Source organism: Canis lupus, chromosome 30 (assembly GCF_011100685.1).
Source record: "Canis lupus familiaris isolate Mischka breed German Shepherd chromosome 30, alternate assembly UU_Cfam_GSD_1.0, whole genome shotgun sequence".
NCBI classification, from domain to species: Eukaryota; Metazoa; Chordata; class Mammalia; order Carnivora; family Canidae; genus Canis; species Canis lupus.
Genome location: NC_049251.1, coordinates 21,024,661 through 21,043,032, shown reverse-complemented (window position 1 = coordinate 21,043,032; position 18,372 = coordinate 21,024,661). Strand labels below are relative to the sequence as shown.

The 18,372-nt window shown below is 37.4% G+C and overlaps 2 protein-coding genes across 13 annotated transcripts in view; one reads left to right on the top strand and one right to left on the bottom strand.

Annotated features, from left to right (window-relative positions):
• The window catches only part of PIGB (phosphatidylinositol glycan anchor biosynthesis class B), a 38,005-nt gene extending 22,052 nt beyond the window's left edge, over window positions 1-15,953 (bottom strand). For 2 of the 8 annotated variants that reach the window (XR_005381688.1, XR_005381687.1), the window contains exons 1-5: window positions 15,594-15,953; window positions 13,638-13,773; window positions 13,094-13,214; window positions 9,733-9,837; window positions 7,886-8,016 (exon numbers count right to left, since the gene is read on the bottom strand). Coding sequence is in view for 5 of the 8 variants with exons in the window: in XM_038580474.1 (XP_038436402.1) it covers window positions 7,886-8,016; window positions 9,733-9,837; window positions 13,094-13,214; window positions 13,638-13,773; window positions 15,594-15,726 (626 nt within the window). In the remaining 3 variants the exon portion in view is untranslated. The remainder of the gene's footprint in view (window positions 1-7,885; window positions 8,017-9,732; window positions 9,838-13,093; window positions 13,215-13,637; window positions 13,774-15,593) is intronic. The other 6 variants (XR_005381689.1, XM_038580474.1, XM_038580476.1 and 3 more) reach the window with 6 other exon arrangements.
• PIGBOS1 (PIGB opposite strand 1) lies at window positions 15,200-17,876 on the top strand. 5 transcript variants are annotated; one of them, XR_005381690.1, is made up of 3 exons: window positions 15,200-15,335; window positions 15,655-16,203; window positions 17,503-17,538. XR_005381690.1 is itself a non-coding variant. In XM_038580483.1 (2 exons), exon 2 carries the CDS (start codon window positions 17,584-17,586, stop codon window positions 17,746-17,748), a length of 165 nt encoding a protein of 54 aa, XP_038436411.1. In that variant the 5' UTR covers window positions 15,614-15,906; window positions 17,503-17,583; the 3' UTR covers window positions 17,749-17,876. The 5 variants fall into 5 exon arrangements, 4 of the variants coding, with proteins under 4 accessions (XP_038436411.1, XP_038436410.1, XP_038436408.1 ...); XM_038580483.1 differs by lacking the exon at window positions 15,200-15,335 and having other exon boundaries at window positions 15,614-15,906; window positions 17,503-17,876; XM_038580482.1 differs by lacking the exon at window positions 15,200-15,335 and having other exon boundaries at window positions 15,615-16,120; window positions 17,503-17,876.
• Window positions 17,877-18,372: the final 496 nt, after the last annotated feature.

Genomic DNA, 18,372 nt, shown 5'->3' with positions numbered 1-18,372 from the left:
AGCTGTTTGTTTGCTCATGTTGGTTGTTCCATTTGCTTTGTATTTGCATCCCCAGTTTATATAAGCCCAAAGCTGGTCCATATATTTAATTTATTTAAAAATTGAAGTATAATCAATATACAGTATTGTTATTAGTTTCAAGTATACAATATAGTGATTCGACATTTATATACATTACAAAATTCTCACCACAAAAAAAGGTGTTATGTTACCATACAAAGTTATTACAACATTATGGACTATATTCCCAATGCTATACTTTATATCCTCATGACCATTTATTTTATGAATGGAACTTTGTACCTCATAATCCCATTCATCTATTTTGCCCATCCACCCATTCCTCTTCCAATCTGGCAACCATCAGTTTGTTCCCTGTATTTGTGAGTCTGTTTATGTTGTTTATTCATTTGTTTTGTTTTTTAGATTCCACTTTTAAGTGAAATTATGTGGTATTTATCATTCCCTGTCTGACTTCTTTCACTAATATCACTTATCTCAGTAATATCCTCTTGGTCCATCCATTGTTGTTGCAGATGGTAAGATTTCATTCCTTTTATGGCAAGTAGAGCACACGCACACACACACACCTTCTTTATCTGTTCATCTATTAATGGATACTTAGGTTCCTTCCATATCTTGCCTATTGTAAATTAATGCTACAGTAAATATAGGAGTGCTTATTACTGTTTGCATTTTCTTTGGATAAATACCCAGACATGGAATTCATGGATCACATCTATAATATTTCTATTTTTAGTTTTTGGAGGAACTTTCATACTGTTTTCCACAGAGGCTGCACTAATTTACATTCCTACCAACAGTGCATGAGGGTTCCCTTTTCTCCACATCCAAGCCAACACTTGTTATTTTTTGTCTGTTTGGTAATAGCCATTCTGACAAGTGTGAGATGATATCTTATTTTTTTTTAAGATTTTATTTATTCATGATAGACACACACACACAGAGAGGGGCAGAGAGACAGGCAGAGGGAGAAGCAGGCTCCATCCCAGGAGCCTGACTGAGGACTCGATCCCGGGGCTCCAGGATCACGTCCTGGGCCAAAGGCAGGCGCTAAACCACTGAGCCACCCAGGGATCCCCCTCTTATTTTGGTTTTCATTTGCATTTCCCTGATGATTAGTTATGTTGAACATCTTTTCATATGTCTGTAGGCCATCTGTAAATTTTCTTTGGAAAAATGTCTACTTAGGTCTTCTGCCCACTTTTTAATTTACTTTTTAAAAATTGTATGAGTTCTTTATGTATTTTGCATATTAGCCCTTTACAGAATATATCATTTGCAAATAAATACCTTCTTCCATTCAGTAGGTTGCCTTTTCATTTTGTTGGTGGGTTTTCCTTTCTGTGCTGTTCATAGACCCAATAGTTTGTTTTTGATTTTGTTGCCCGTGCCTGGGGAGATAGATCTAAAAAAATGTTTCTAAAACTGACATCCAAGAGTTTACCACTTGTTTTCTTTTAGGAGTTTTATGGTTTCAGGTCTTACATTTTAAGTTTATATTTTGTATATGGGTTGATAAAGTTGTCAAGTTTCAGTCTTTTCCATGTAACTATCCAGTTTTCCCAACACCATTTTTTGAAAAGACTGCCTTTTCCCTGTTATATATTCTTGCCTAGCTTTGTTGTGGATTAATTAACCATACAACTGTGGGTTTAGGGGCATGTGGGTGGCTCAGTCAGTTCAGTTAAGCATCTGCCTTCAGCTCAGGTCATGATCTCAGGGTCCTGGGATCAAGCCCCATGTTGGGCTTGCTGCTCAGCAGGGAGCCTGCTTCTCCCTTTCCCTCCACCCCTATCCTCTGCTCATGCATACTCCATCTCTCAAATAAAAAATATAAAATCTTAAAAAAAAAAAAAGTGTGGGTTATTTTTGGGCTATTTTGTTCCATTGATCTATAGGTTTATTTTAGTGTCAGAACCATACTTTTTTGATTACTATAGCTTTGTAGTATAATCTGAGATTTGGGAGTGTGATACTTCCTGCTTTGTTCTGTCTCAAGATGGTTTTGGCTATTCAGGGGTTTTTGTTTGTTTGTTTGTTTTTGTGGTTCCAAACAAAGTTTAGGATTATCTTTTACTTCTGAGAAAAATGCTATTAGTACATTGATAGAGACTGCACTGAATCTCTAGATTGCTTTGGGTAATATGGACATTTTAACAATATTAATTTTCCAATCCATGAATATGGTGTATCTTTCCATTTACTTGCATCATTTTCAATTTCTTTCATTAATGTCTTAGAGTTTTAAGAGCACAGGTCTTTGGTTAAATTTATCTTTAGGTATTTTTTAATGCAGTTATAAATGGGATAGTTCTTCTAGTTTCTCTTTCTGCTACTTTGCTAGTAGTGTATAGAAACAACGGATTTCTGTATATTCATTTTGTATCCTGTAACTTTATTAAATTTATTAGTTCTAATATTTTTTTTTTGGTGGAGACTTTACAGTTTTCAATATGTAGTATGTTAGCTGCAATAATGAGTTTTACCTCTTTCTAACCAATTTGGATGCCTTTTCTTTTTCTGGTCTGATTACTGTTGCTAAGACTTCCAATACTATGTGGAATAACAGTGGTGAGAGTAAGCATCCTTGTTCCTGACTTTAGATGAAAAGTTTCAAGCTTTTCACTATTGAGTATGGTTATTACCTGTGGGTTTCTCATATATGGCCTTTATTATGTTGAGGTATATTCATTTATTATGTTGAGGTATATTCATGTATTGTATATTATACAGAATGAATAAATGGATGTTGAATTTTGTCAAATGCTTCTTCTGCATCTATGGAGATAATCATATGATTTTTAACCTTCATTTTATTAATGCGGTACATCATGTTAATTTGCAAATAATGATCCCTGCATTTCTGTAATTCCACTTGATTGTGGTGAATGATACCTTTATTATATTATTGAATTCAGTTTGTGGTATTTTGTTGAAGAATTTGAATCTCTCTTCATTAGAAATACTGGCCCATAATTTTGCTTTTTGTTTTTGTTTTTTGGTATATCAGGGTAATGCTGGCCTCATAATGAATGAATTTAGAAGAGTTCCTTCCTCTTTAATTTTTTTGAAATTAATTAACTCTTCTTTAAAAGTTTTGTAGAATTCATCTGTGAAGCTATCTGATCTTGGGCTTTTGGGGGGAGTTTTTTGACTACTGATTCAATTTTATTACTAGTGATCAGTCTATTCAGATTTTGTTTCTTCCTGATTCAGTCTTGAAAGATTATGTTTCTAAATTTATCCATTTCTTCTAGGTTGTCCCACTTGTTAGAATATAATTTTTTGTAATAGTCTTTTATAATCCTTTTTTATTTCTATGGTGTTGGCTGTAACTTCTCCTCTTTCATTTCTGAGTTAAGTCCTTTTTTTTTCTTTGAGCCTGGCTAAAGTTTTTAAACATTGCTTATCTTTTTAAAGAATCAGTTGTTAGTTTCACTTATCATTTCTAATTTTTTGTCCCTATTCCATTGTGATCTTTATTATTTTCTTCTGCTAACTGGGTCTTTGTTCTTTTTCTACTAAATTTAGATTAGGTTAGATTGTTTGGAACTATTCTTATTTCTTGAGGTAGGCCTGTTTTGTTATAAACTTCTTAGAACTGCTTCTGTTGCATCCTAAGGATTCTGGAATATTGTATTTCTATTTTAATTTGTCTCAAGGTATTTTTGAATTCTCTTTGATTTTGTTGACCTATTGCTTGTTTAGTAGCATGTTTTGGGCCTTCATTTTTTTCACAGGTTTTTTTTTTTTTTTTTAATTGCAATTGATTTCTAGTGTCATACTGTTGTCAGAAAAGATGTTAAGCATCTGCTTTCAGCTCAGGTCATGATCCCAGAGTCCTGGGATCTAGTCCCTAGTTGGGCTTCCAGCTCAGCAAGAAGCTTCCTCCCCACTCATGCTCTTACAATCTTTATCACTATCTTTCTCTGTCAAATAAATAAATAAAATCCTTTAAAAAAAAAAAAAGATGCTTGATAAGATTTCAATCTTCTTAAATTTATTGAGACTTATTTCTGGCCCAACGTGATCTCTTTTAGAGAATGTTCCATGTGTACTTCAAAAAAATGTGCATTCTGCTGTTTGGGGATGAAATATTCTATGTCTGTTAAGCCAATCTGGTTTAATGTGTCGTTAAAACTACTGTTTCCTTATTTCCTGTCTGGACTAATTATCCATTGTCGCTAGTGGGGCATTAAAGTCTCCTCCTACTACTGTATTTCTCCTTTTAGGCCTGTTAATAATTTGCTTTATATATTTAAATGCTGCTATGTTGGATACATAAATATTTACAATTATAGCCTCTTGTTGGCTAGATCCCTTTATCACTATTAATGCCCTTCTTTGTCTTTTATTATAGTCTTTGTATTAAGGTCTATTTTTGTCCAAGTATTACCACCCTCATTTTTTCTTCACTTCCATTTGCATGGAATATCTGTGTTCATTCCTTCACTTTCAGTATGATTTTTCGGTTTGAAGGGAGTCTCTTCTATGCAGCACACAGATGAGAGTTTTGTTTCCTTTTTTAAATCCATCCAGTCATTTCATGTCTTTTGGCTGGAGCATTTAGTTCATTTACATTTAATGTAATCATTGATAGGTGTGTACTTATTGTTATTTTGTTAACTGTTTTCTATTTGGATTTATTTATTTATTTAGATGAAATTTTAAACTGAGAATGTCTTCCCCCCCGCCTTTATCTTTTTTAAATTAAATTCAATTAATTAACAATGTATTATTCGTTCCAGAGATAGAGATCAGTGATTCATCTGTTTGTTTTTGTAGTTCTGTTCTTTTCCTCTTTTCTTGCTCTCTTGTGATTTCATGACTTTCATAATGTTATGCTTGGGTTCCTTTCTGTTTTGTGTGTGTGTGTGTGTGTGTGTGTGTTATGGGTTTTTAGTGCCATGAGATTCATTCTAGAAGCACAGTACATTATCCTTTCATTATGTATTTGATATTATATTTTTTGTATTTTTATTTTCTCTTACTATGGATATAATTGATTTTACTAATTTTGTCTTTTAATTTTTATACTAGCTTGAAGTGATTTATCTATTTTTTACTGTATTTTGTTTTTGCCAGTAAAATTCTTCTTTCATAATTTTTAAAAATTTTCTGCTTAGAAGATTTCCTTTCACATTTTTTGTAAGACTGGTATAGTGGTAATGAACTCCTTTAAACTTTTGTTTGGAAAACTTTTTATCTCACCTTCAATTCTTGCTGGGTAGAGCATTCTTGGTTGTAGTTTTTTTCATTTCAGCACTTTGAACATACTTCACACTAGTTTCTTCTGGCCTGCAAAGCTTCTGCTGAAAAATCAGCTAATATGGGTGTATGGGTGTTTTTTTGCATATAACTGGTTGCTTTTCTCTTGCTATTTTTAAGATTCTCTCTTTACCTTTGGACATCTTAATTATTATATGTCTTATTTTAGAACTCTTGGTTCATCTTGTTTGGGGTTCTCTTGTGCTTCCTGGACCCGGATGTCAGTTTCCTTCCCCAGGTCAGGGAAGTTTTCAGCTATTTTCTCTTCAAATAAGTTTTCTATCCTTTTCTCTCTCTTCTTCTAGGACCCCTATAATGTGAATGTTAGTCTGCTTAATGTTCTAGAAGTCCTTACCCTATCCTCATTTTAAGAAATTCTTTTCCTTTTGCTTTTCTGTTTGGATGATTTCCACCACCCTGTCTTCCATATTGCTGTTCTGCATCTTCTAATCTGCTGTTGATTCCCTCAGTATATGTTTCATTTCAGTTATTATATTCTTCAGCTCTCGTTGGTTCTTTTTAATATTTTTCTATCTCCTTAAGTTTTCCCTGAGTTCATTCACTCTTCAAAGTTTAGTGAGCATTTTAGGACTATTACTTTGAATTCTTTTTCAGGTAGATTGCTTGTTTCCACTTTGTTTAGTTCTTTTTCTGAGGTTTTGTATTGTTCTCATTTAAAATATATTATTGTATCTCTTTGTGTTTGTTTCTTGGTATTAGGTAGGTCAGCTATATTTCCTGGGTTAAAGGTAATGTCCCATGGGCCTAGAAGTACAATTCTTCTTGGTCACCAGTACCAGGCATTCCAGGACTATCCTCTGTATGGGCTGTGTGACCTCCTTTTGTGACATGCCATAACTGCTGTGGGTGTGCTCATGGGCAGGCTAGCACAGGCCTGGCTGTGGCTCCTGTGGGCATGCTGATCGATGGCATCAGGCCTCAGTGTAGCTGGTTATGAGGCCCATCCACAACTGGTATGGGTGAGCTGATGGGCAGAGATGCCTCCCTCACCCAGGGCTGGAATTACTATGGAAGGGTAGCAGTGCCAACAGAGGCTGCCCCCTGGTTATGGCATGGTGGCAGCTGCTTTGGAGGGGCACCTGCCAAGTTGGGTAGGGCAGGTCTGCAGGGGAATGCCAGAGTGAGGCAAACTATGCTAGCAAGGTAGATGGAAAGTATCACACTGTCATTTGCCAGTGTTGGCAAATGTTGACTAGCTGGGTGAAGATGGGCCAAAAAATGGTGTATATGAGAACTCCTGTTCTTGGGAAAAGTGCCCAGCCTTTATGGTACATGCCTTAAAATCTGTCAATAAATCTTGATGTCTAGCTCAGATGATTTTTAAACTGCTGTTGCTTTGCTGGTTTTGAAGAAAGTGATACTGTTTGCAGGCCATTTAAGAGCAGAGTCTAGGTTTCCTATAGTTCTCGGGGTCTTCTGGAGCTAAACCCCACTGATGTCCCTGAGACATTACAGGGATTCATATTCCTGAGTCCCCAGGCAGGGGGTCCCTGATGTGGAGTTGAACTCTTTGCTCCACAGGGACCACCTTCACCTCTGATATCCCTCCTGCTATGGGTTATTGCTGGACACTTTTCAAATGTCTATTTTTCCACTGGGTCTCAAGGGTAACCAAGACTTCATGTGAGACTTTCAAGTGGGGAATCTCAGTTTCCTATAGAACATGGGGCCCCTGGATGTCAACTTGTTGACTTTCCATGCTAGATGTTCTGGGTGCTTGTTTCTCTAGTGCAGATCCCAGGGGTCAGAGTGCCTAATGTAAGGCACCAACCCCTTGCTCTTCTGGAAGAAATGCCTAGCTGGTGTGTGTTGCTATACTGTGGGTTGGATTTTTTTGTGACAGTGTCTCTGCCTCTTCTGTCTTTACCTTTTGTTGTGGACAGCAATTTATCTAGTTTTCAGATTTTCTGGAGGGAAATTGATCCATAAGTTCCTATAGATGTGGTATGTCTGAGTGAGGAAGTGAGTTCAGAATCTTCCTATGCTTCCATCTTGGACGCAATCTCTTGGGTTCATATATTTTCTATTTGCCCTTCCAGATCTGTTTTCCTCTATTCTTCACTTGCTCTATGTGCAGGAAAGCTGACCTGTCTGGACTATATTAATGAGCTCACTTGCATTCTGGCTTCTGACTGGCTTTGACTGATTGGAGCGTTTCAGAAGAGTTAAGTCAGGGTATTTTATTCCCCCAGCTCCCTCCTTGCTATGGCGAGCTGTGCCTGTCTCCTACTGGGGAGAGTTATAGTTTTATATGGATTGCCATAATAATTACCTCTCCTTAGGGCCAAAGGGTAGCAGAAACTTCCCCCTATGATTAACCCTGGGGTACTATGGTTATTTCCTTATTGGCTTTTCTAAACATTGCCTAAACATGTATACATAGTCCTTTTATTAAACTGCCCTTCATTACCTGGTTTGCATATATCTGTTTCCTATTATAATAAATGTATCAACTGATAATGTGGTTTTAATAAACCTCATGAACATCTGGGGGTCCACTGGACATTATAATATGTTGATACTTAAGATCTTTCATGTTTTGTACATAATTATTAACAGTAATATATCTCACCTGTTCATAGACTTTGAACCTTCCAAAGGATAGTAGAAAAGAGCAATTATAGTAAGAACAGTTTCCATGGTGTTTGTAAGAGTTCTGGTACAGCAATACCATGTGAACCAAGAGCTTAACTGGCAAAAAAACTAAGAACAATTATAAGCAAACATATAGGGAGGGAGAATTGGAAAAGCTCAGTATTATCTTCTTTTATGGAAAATATCAAGTCTACATATTGCAAAAAATCACATCAAAAGATAAACGATATTGAAAATAGTCATGCCCATTGTTTTTAAGGAGTTATATTACACATAGGTCTATAATAATACCAGATATATTATATGTGAAAGTTAGTAAGTTCATACTTTCAGGTAAATTGACTAAAATAAAAAAAAGTTTTTGGAAGAACATGCAAACAGAAGCATCAAATCTACAAAGCAACTGTCTTAAAAGAAACTTGTTAGCTAGTGCAAGGATGTTAAACATGTGGTACTGGCTTCCTATCTCTTCAAATACAGCCTTTAAAAAATGTTCCAAAGTTTTGTAGATATAAAGGCTTTTCCTAAACTATAACAACTTAGTACTTTAGAGGAAGAATTTCAAAGGTATTACATTCTTGCCATTTTAGGTTGAGCCTTCAGCAGTGTATATAAGCACAAAATAAGGAGACTGATTTCATCCTTGAATCAATTAACAACCACTCAATCACTAAACCATGCTGTCTTCTTAATGCAAATAAAAACACTACCCACAGAAATATCTTAATAATTAGCAAATTATAATATTAATAAATTAATAAAAATTATATTCTAGAAATTTGTTGATAAATTGGTCACTTGGAATTCAGAACATATTTTCCAGTAGAAACTATTAAAAAGGTAGTAACATTTCTAAGCAGGCTTATATAAGTTTACTTAATTTAAGAAAGAGCCAAAGGAGGTTAATCACAGTACTAAAGAATCCAGTCACTCTTCAGAATATAGTTTCAATGAGAAAATCAAAATTTGAATGTGATATCAGGAATCTATCTCCCCACTGTGAAATAAGCCAGTTTGACAAAGGACAGTTTTCTACACATTTTCTCCCTTACAGAGTTTATTTCAAACACTAGCTAGAGGTGAAAGAATGCTTCAGTGAAAACATACTTCTTAGGCTCAGTCTCAGGTATGAGGTAGTGAACAATGGATGTAAACAGTGGAGGCGATTTGTGAGGTAGCCAATAATTAGAACTATTCCTACTGGGGGCACCTGGTGGCTCACTTGGTTAAGCATCTGCCTTTGGCTCAGGTATGATCCTGGAGTCTTGGGGTAGAGTCTCGAGATTGAGTCCCAGGATCGATTGGATGAAGCCCTGCATCAGGCTTCCTGCTCAGTGGGGAGTCTGCTTCTCCCTCTCCTCCTGCTCATGCTCTCTCACTTTCTCTCTCAAATAAGTAAAATGAAAGAAGAAAGAAAGAAAGAAAGAAAGAAAGAAAGAAAGAAAGAAAGAAAGAAAGAAAGAAAGAAAGAAAGAGAAAGAAAAGAAAGAGAAAAAAAGAACTATTCCTAACTGAATTTTATAGAAAGTGAGGCAAGGATTATGACAGGTTTGACCAATGAAGTGAAGATGTTTCCAAAGGCTGCTCCTAGGGTTCAGACTCTCAAAGATTTTGAGGGCATCGGTGGCTTCAATCACCCAGGGTGCAATCAGAAGGAGATATGGCATGCACCACTTGAATTTTGTTGTTCTTCATTATGGAAGTACCTCTATAACACTGTTCAAATTATCTTTTGAAGCTGTTTTAAGAATTGATATTTTTCCATGTGTTTTACGCTGTTAGGAATGAAATAAGTGACTAGTTTCTAAAGGGTTTAACACTTACCACCCATCTTGCCATTTGCTGATTTTCTAGTTGCTTCATTAAGGAGTAGAGTCTGATGTCTGCTATAGCAGATAGGAGTGCTTGGGCAAGTCTAGGAATCCAAATCTTCAATAGTTTTTTTTTTTTTTTTAATTAAAAAAAGAAGATATTTAAAAACATGTACCAGTTCACACTGAATTAGCATAAAAATCAACAAACTGATCCAACTATCAACTGAAGGCCCTTCTTCTTAGTACAAAAATAGACAAATATATTAGTCTATTCTGCAAAAATACCTGTTTTCGACAAAAATTACATTAATTTTTCAGGAAAATGCCCAAAGTAGTTTTATCATTCTCATTCTTTCTCTCTGTAATTTATATATTACAACACTACTGCTTTTAATTTAGATAGCCAACAAAATAGTTCGTTGCGTTAAGGTTCTATTTTGGAAGCACATTTAGTGATTTCCATTAGCATAACAGTAAGTTAAGTTTTTATGAATCATTTATAATAGTGTGTGATGGGTATCATACCAAGTACTTTATATATATCACCTCACTCAGTCCTCCTAACAATCCCTGTGAGATAGGTACTGCTTTATAAGTGAGGAAACTGAGGTACAGAGACATTAAATAATTTTCTCAAGGCTACAAACCTACTTAGTGTCAAAGCTAGGATTCAAACCCAGGTCTTTGTGATTCTGAAGCCTGTGCTCTTAACTACTAAGTTACATTGTTTTTCATCCTGCAATACAGATGATAAAATTATTTACTTTTTTTTTCCCCATAAAAGGACAAGTATTCTACAATTACAAAAACACAGTAATCAGATGACATTAAAAAGTAAATTTAAGAGTAAAACTAGGGGCAGCCAGGGTGGCTCAGCGGTTTAGCGCCACCTTCAGCCCAGGGCCTGATCCTGGAGACCTGGGATCGAGTCCCATGTCGGGCTCCCTGCATGGAGCCTGCTTCTCCCTCTGCCTGTGTCTCTGCGCCTCTCTCTCTCTCTGTGTTTCTCATGGATAAATAAATAAATTCTTAAAAAAAAAAAAGTAAAACTAAAGAGTAAATGTATTATAACTTAATTACAGTTAGTAATTCTAATATTACACAATGACATCTTTGAGAGTTTTTAAAAAAATGTGTCCGAGCTATCATTAACAAAATAACACACTGATAGAGCACAATTTAATCTAGGTTTGTTCAAAAGATGTGTTTCTAAAAATATATTTAAATTTGTATTTTTGTTGGACCAATCTTTATTAACTTTAGAGTAGCTTTACTTTCAGGTGTCAGTGGCTTCTAACACTTTTGTTTTATGTTCCTCCTCTTTGTCAGTAATCTGTAAATATTTAAGTCTTAAAGGTATGCTGTACTTCATAATTTCACTTAAAAAAAATAATTGCCCTGTAAAATAGAGCAAAAGGCATCTATGTACATACCTTTTGTTTACTCTGCATAGAGATCTATATTCTTCTTACCTCTAGGCCTGAAAGTAGTTCATGTGAAAAGTTAACTTGGGGCAAAGAGAAGGAACATGCAAGGGGTAAACCTTGAGTATGATACTGTGTTGGCAGCTTACCATTCTCCTGTTCTTTAAGCTCCTGATTCCTCCATTAAGCTTCCAGAGGCCAAATGCCCTTGTATGTCTTCTGACTATTGAAAGCCCCCACTGTGGAACCCCATTCAGGTCTCCCTTCTATATCCCTTTCTTCTCACGTGTTCTAAGCCAGTGCTGTCCAGTAGAAATATAACACGAGCCACGTACATAGTTTAAAATTTTATAGTAGCCAAATTAAAAAATTAAAAAAAAATCCCAAACAGGTAAAATTAATTTTATTTATTTTGTTTAACCCGACATATCTAAAATATTACCAATTCGTCAAAATAAAAAATTATAGAAACATTTTACATTTTTATTTTGTACTAGGTTTTTGACATCTAGTATGAATTTTATAGTAATAGCACTTCTCAATTTAGACTAGCCACATCTCACATATTCAATAGACACATGTGGCAGTGGCTACCATGTCAGACAGTGCAATTCTAAGCCATTCCTAATTCTATACTCATAGAGAGTATGCAGTTTAGGGAGAAGCTGTCTTGTAAGAGCTCAACATGCTGTGACCTTGGTCTATTTATTTCACTTCTCTGAGCCCTTCTAGTTTCAAAATTATGTAATCTACATTCAAAAAAATCAGTATGACAGGTATGAATGACTGATAGCATCTTAATGTTTCTCTACCTGGTCAAGTTCCAGATAGGATGGAGGTTTTTTGAGGGGGACAATGGGGTGAGGATGGGGGGGAGGGCAAGAGGCGGCTTACTTTAAAGCACAAGATGGCCCCGTGGGTCAGCTACAGGTTGAGGAGAGTGGCTAGGTCCTGGAGGAATAGCAAGTTTTCTATCTTGAAGACTCCTTCATTCATAATATAACCTACTTCTTGGGATATAAGATATCCTTGATGACATCATGCATATTTGCCTGTGGTTCCAGACATTATGGTTACTCTACATAATTTAGAAGACCTGACAAGAGAAGCAAATTCACAGCTCCTAACTTCTACATGTGTCAATGGGAGAAACTCTGCTAATGCTCTACATTCTCTTTCCCCATGATCTTTCCATGTGTTTCCAGGCTCCAAGAAACCCTCAGGATTTGGACAGCCTTTGGAATTCTGGGCCACTTCCCTAACAGAAAATGGGGAAGGCCCAAACTTCTGAGTCTAATCTGAGGACAGCTTAAAGGATTTTGAGAGTGAGTTTAGAAAAACTTTGGAACCACTAGTTCTTCACTACCCTTTCTTGGCAACTGACACCAAAATTCATGATCTAGGAATTACAACATTACTATTGCTGCCTAATTACTACATATATAGCACAATGATTGTACATATCATTAAATTGTCAAATTAATTTTCTCTAAGATTTAATTTCAACACTAAATCCTGAGTAGGTTTATATACATTTAGTCTTCATAAGCTCATATAACATGGTGTTCTGCTCACAAGTTAAAAAAACAAGATACAACACTGCTCTCACGTGATGCTTTCATGAAGGAAGAATACTTCTAAGGTCCAAATAATTAATGTATAATGTAGTCATTCTGAAAGTCTGCAAATTTTAACAGGATTCCTTCAAGTAAGTGTTTTTGTGTTTTAGCACATAATAAAGGGTTACACATCACAGTATGTCTTTGTAACTGTGGGCTTCCCAGATATGGTCAGAGTTTAGCAACAAGTATCTTTAAAAACAAACAAACAAACAAACAAACTTTGTGATACCAATAATGTCATTTAGTTAATATACATGAGCCTTTTAAAAAGGGTGGAATAAATCTACTTTTGATAACTATTTTCATTACTTTTATATAAACTTACCAGTAGCTGAACACTATCTTTTCCCAAAAGATGCAGAATCTTGTAAATGCTTGCAAAGATTAAGGGGTATGTGTAACCCCTCAATCTTTCTGTCCATTCCCAGGTCAAATAACCATAATTAGTGATATTAAGGACTAATGTTGAATAGCACTGAAACAATCTGTTTTAATGTCTGTGCATAAAAAATTTCTATTTTTTTGATAATGAAACTTAAAAACACAGCATTTCACACTGGTTATTTGAGTTAAAAATGCAATGGCCAATTAAACTCATAATTTCTTCATGAAGGGAATGTGTTTTTTACTTCATCTATATTTTCCACAGTACTGAGCACTATGGGAAGACCTGCTGGTTAAAGGTTGAGTCAAGTGTATTAACATCAAAGAAAGATATAGAAGAAATATTAGTATAAAATAATGGTGTACTTTGATAAGTTAAAATTACTTGGAGAATATATGGAAAATTGAAAAAATACAATAGAAGCTGGCACAATTTCTAAGATGAATACACATTTCTAATTTGGAAAAGAAACTACAAAGGATATTTGAAAACCATGTGATGTGCAACTTCAAGAGACTGCCAATATTCATCTGGAACAAAACTTGTCTGGACTAAAAAACAGTTACATATTCGTAATGCTATGGTAAATGAGACCAAATAAACGTTTTCACCAAGAAGATCTAAAAAAGAAAACAAAACAGGTAATTGTGGCACAAAAGTCAGGCAAGTTCTACTTGCAGAACTAAAATCTGCTGTTCCAGTTGGAGCCTTGCTCATTGCTCAGACTCAAGGCATAGTAGAGAACTCTGGCTGACAGACAAGGGCTGGAGCTTTCCCAGTGGGTAATCATCACTCCTTCCATTTAACCAATCTTTCTTGCAATTAATTGTATAAAGAGAATAGTAAGGATAACAATGAAAAAGAGATCAGGTTAACTAAGGCCTTAGGCTAATTAGGTAATAGCCTATATAGGTAGCTAATGACAGAAACCAGCTAACAAATTACTAATTTAGGAGTCAAACAGTGGCATATCAAATGGTCCTCTGCATGTTTTTAAATAGCCCTTATTGTTGTTTAGTCTGTGCGAGAGTTCATTCCTTCATGTTGCCTTATTTAATCCTCCAAATCGTGCGAAAGGGTAGGTATTGGCCCCATTTTACCTATAAGGAAAACAAGACTAAGAAGTTAAACTGCCTCGTCCAAAGTCAAAAAGGTTGTAAATGGCGAAACAGAATTCAAAACCAGGGCTATCTGCTGCCTCTTTGCCACAAGTGGACAGCCTGCAGGCTGAATACAGAGTATTTTTTTTTGAATGTTAATTTATTTGTCAACATTTAAAAATCCGACTTTATATTAAAATCTGTATTGCTGCATTCCTAAAATAACATCTGACAACAGAGCTCAACTGGCAACAACTGGCTGGTTCTGAGAGGTGCTTTAATTTATTCAGACCTGCCTGTTTGTACTCTAATCCATTTTGAGTCTTTTGCTATAGTTCTAGGTTCCTGCCACTGTCCTCCATTATTCTCCAGGAACACATTTAAATATTTTTCAGATAACTGGTACATTCAACACAACACACACGCCCCATCTCAACGTTCATCCTTCAGAAGCACTTAAAGAAACATCCCGACTGAACTACAGCCGCTGAAAGAAAACCCTGTGAAAAAAAAACCCTTTTACTCTGTGGACTGGTGCAGAGTACACAATACTCAGAACTGGGCCCTGAACAAGTGATTGTGAATACCTAAAGGTTCAACTATGTCTGTGACAAGTGCGGTCATTCATTTATAATCTCGTTACTCTCCTTAACCCTGAGGGATCCAACTTCTCTACCGAAGGAAGGGTCAGGGGAAAAGAGCGAGTCGAGAACTCAGGCCCAGCGGCCCCTCACCCTCTCCCCGTCACAATCCTCCTTCATCTGGCAAAAATGATTCTCCCTTTTTCGTCTCAGGTCTCCACAGGGGAAACTCAGCATTCTTTTCATGCCGCTTACACAGTGCTTGGCACATTCAAGGCGCACAATAAATATTTATTAAATGCAGAAGTCCATCCTTATATTAAAGACCGCCTCTGACAGATCAACAGCCCAGCTGCTGGGGGGTGATTTGGTTCCTGTCAACATCCTCACAGCGTACCAAAGAGAAGGCTGGAGGCGGGAGAGGGGCTGTAATAAATGGAGTGGGAGTCAGACCTGGTCTCACCCCAGGAATCAATCCCTGTGCAGCTGCGTAAACCTCAGGTAAGTTGCCCCCGTTCTAAAATGCGGCCGGCTACGTCACGTCAACTCACCCCACCGGGCCGCGGCAGAATTAACCCACGCAGAATAAAACGCCGCACAAGCGGCCAGCGAAGGAGAAGCGCGGCTCCAGCGCACGGCGATTTCTCGGCAGCCCCGCCCAGCAGATGGAGCCCTCACTCGCGGTCCGCGGCTTCCCGCCACAGCCGGGGAGCTTGGCGCCCTCCCCCCGCCCCCGCCCCCGCCCCGCCCGCCCCTCACCTCCGCGGCGCTCGCTGCTCTTCCGGGGGCTGAGGTACAAAGTTGACTTTCTCTTTCGCAGCTTCACCTTCTCGTGGGAGCGGCCCTGGAATCCGCGGAAAAAGAGCCGGCCATCGTCGCCCCCTTGCTTCATCCTGCTCCCACTTCGAGGTCGGCTGAAGATCCCCAGCCACCTCAGACCCCGCAAAGGAGGAGCCGGGAAGAGCGCGCGCGTTGCTCTTCCGCTCACTAAACTTGGCCTCTGCGGCCGCCGTCGCTCGCAGGCGCGGGGGTAGCTGGGAAACGGCAGTGCCCCGGCACAGGAACCTCCGAGGTTGGTTGGTGTCCGCCGCTCAGTGCGGCGGCTTTGTTTGCCTCGGGCTTATCGTCCTCGGGACACCGCTGCCCGCCTTTGGCTTCGTTGTCTCTGCGCCCGAGCTTCTCTTCCGGAAACCGCTGGAAGGAACCGGAGCGCCGCTAGGCTGGGGCCAACGGGAGGCTGGTCAGCGACGCGAAGCGGCCGCTCGATGGTCCGTGGTGCCTCAGTGGTAATAAGAATAGTGATGATCATTGTAAACGTGTTGGTGTAGCATCTCACTCTTTGGTGGTCTCACAATAACTGTCGGACGAGGTAGGCGGCCTAGGGATGATTCAGCCTTTTGCACAGATGTGGAAAATGAGGTTCGGCAAAGTTAAAGGACTCGGTCAGGGTCACTTAGCAAACTAGTGGCCAAGGGTTTCCTATTTCCTGTGGTTTATCTTCCAAGGAGCTGACTTGAAAATGGCTCCCCTACCTCCTTTTTTTTTTTTTTTTACACTCAGGCAATGAACCATAGCATGCTTGGTAAACTGTCGTTTATCTGGTTAACCGCAAGAGCCCAGGAGCAAACGGGCATTTCTTTCCCAGATTAATTTATATTACATTTTACTGATGTTAAGGACAACCTAGTTTCTGGTACTAGTTCTGCCACTAGGGATTTTTGTAACCTCGGAGGTCTAGAAGACGGTGAAAGGTTAAGAAAACGTGTAAATCCGTCGCTTTGTTTTCCTCTTTCATAAGCCTCTGTTTTCTCCAGAGAGTATGGTGCTCACAACTATAATTTTCTGAGAAATAATGGAGTCTTTACTTCTCACGTTAAAAGTAAAATCTGTCAAATCTTTATTTTTTTTTTTAAGATTTTATTTATTTATTCATGAGAGACACACAGAGAGAAACACAGGCAGAGGGAGAAGCAGGCTCCATGCAGGGAGCCCGACGCGGAACTTGATCCCGGGTCTCCAGGATCAGGCCCTGGGCTGAAGGTGGCGCTAAACCGCTGAGCCACCCGGGCTGCCCAAATCTTTATATTTTTATATATAAAAAAAATGGCTGGCCAGTTATTTACATGTGTGTGTTTGGTGACTACTTGTACCTTCTAAAGCATCAGAATGAACTCCAAATCTTTTAGCCTGTTGTGAAAATTTTTAATCATGCATAATGGCAAAAAAAAAACATGAAGTAGTAAACAAAACAAAACAACCCAAAAGGCTAATAGTGAAAAGTAACAATTCTCTTTCTTCTACTTCCAGATTGGATGGCAGTCACTTTAAACTTTTGTGGGGAGCTGTTTCTTGTAGTGGTTAGTTTTATAATGGTATATGAAGGTGTAGATTATGACTCTTCCCAGCCTCATTGCCATTTTAAGAATTACCCACTTCAAACCATTGAGAACATACTGTAATGGGACTTAGCTTTGTCTTACACCATGCCCTAACCCTCATTTGTCATGCTTCCTATTTATATTCCTGTCTTAGTTAAACCAAGTAATATTTACATATTATGAAAATTATGATGAAAATACTACTCACTCTGAAAGAAAGTAGTGACATGGAATCTTTTAAAGGATGTATGCTAAGGTATTGCTTTGTTTTTCATTTTCTTTGTACACAGATCTGAAGATATTTTCCTGGATGTGGACTAATTTTTCAAAACCACTGTGTGGGGAAAGCATTGTATGCCATTTGTTGAAAAATGTTTGGGAGATTGACTCTTCCACAACTGCTTTTTGCTAGCATCCTTGGAATTGCTGGAGGGATGTATATTTATCAACCAATATTTGAACAGTACCACCGAGATCAGATGGAATTAAAAGAAAAGTTGAAATTGGCACAAGAATCAGAAGAGAAGAAAAGTTAATACTACATGGAGTTGAACTGTAATTGTTTAATGTTCTATTGAAATTATACATTGACTATAAATAATCTAATGAAAACTTCTCAAATATGTTTTAAACACAAATAAATCATGTAATGATTTTAAAACAAGCGCTGTCAATTTTAATGTTTACTTTTATTTGCTTCTTTTTTTTAAACTAAAATGAATGTCTTACTTTTATTTGCTTCTTTTTTTTAAACTAAAATGAATAAATGAATGAATATTTTGTTTCCTAGTTGAGATTTTGTTTTTCTAGGAATGCAGGAGCAAGAGGTGACCAGACTGTTTATAAAATAGCTAGGAATGGTGTTTATAGTACTGGTTATAGATGAAGTAAATAAAGTTAACCATTTTGGGCAGAATGCTCCTCAAATAGCCTACAATTAGCCCAGTTTAATATACTTGAGCAGTTTTTCAGCCCCGGGCAGAATGGTGGAGTAAATTGAAAAATGATGTATTTCAGAGCAAGTTGAAGTTTTAGAGAAAATAGATGATATATAAGATGGCAAATATGACACAGATCTGTTTGGTAACCTAAACGAATTTGCATTAATAATGGTGGTAAGGGTGGAATTAATTTGTTATGAAGCTATTTTTCATATAGTG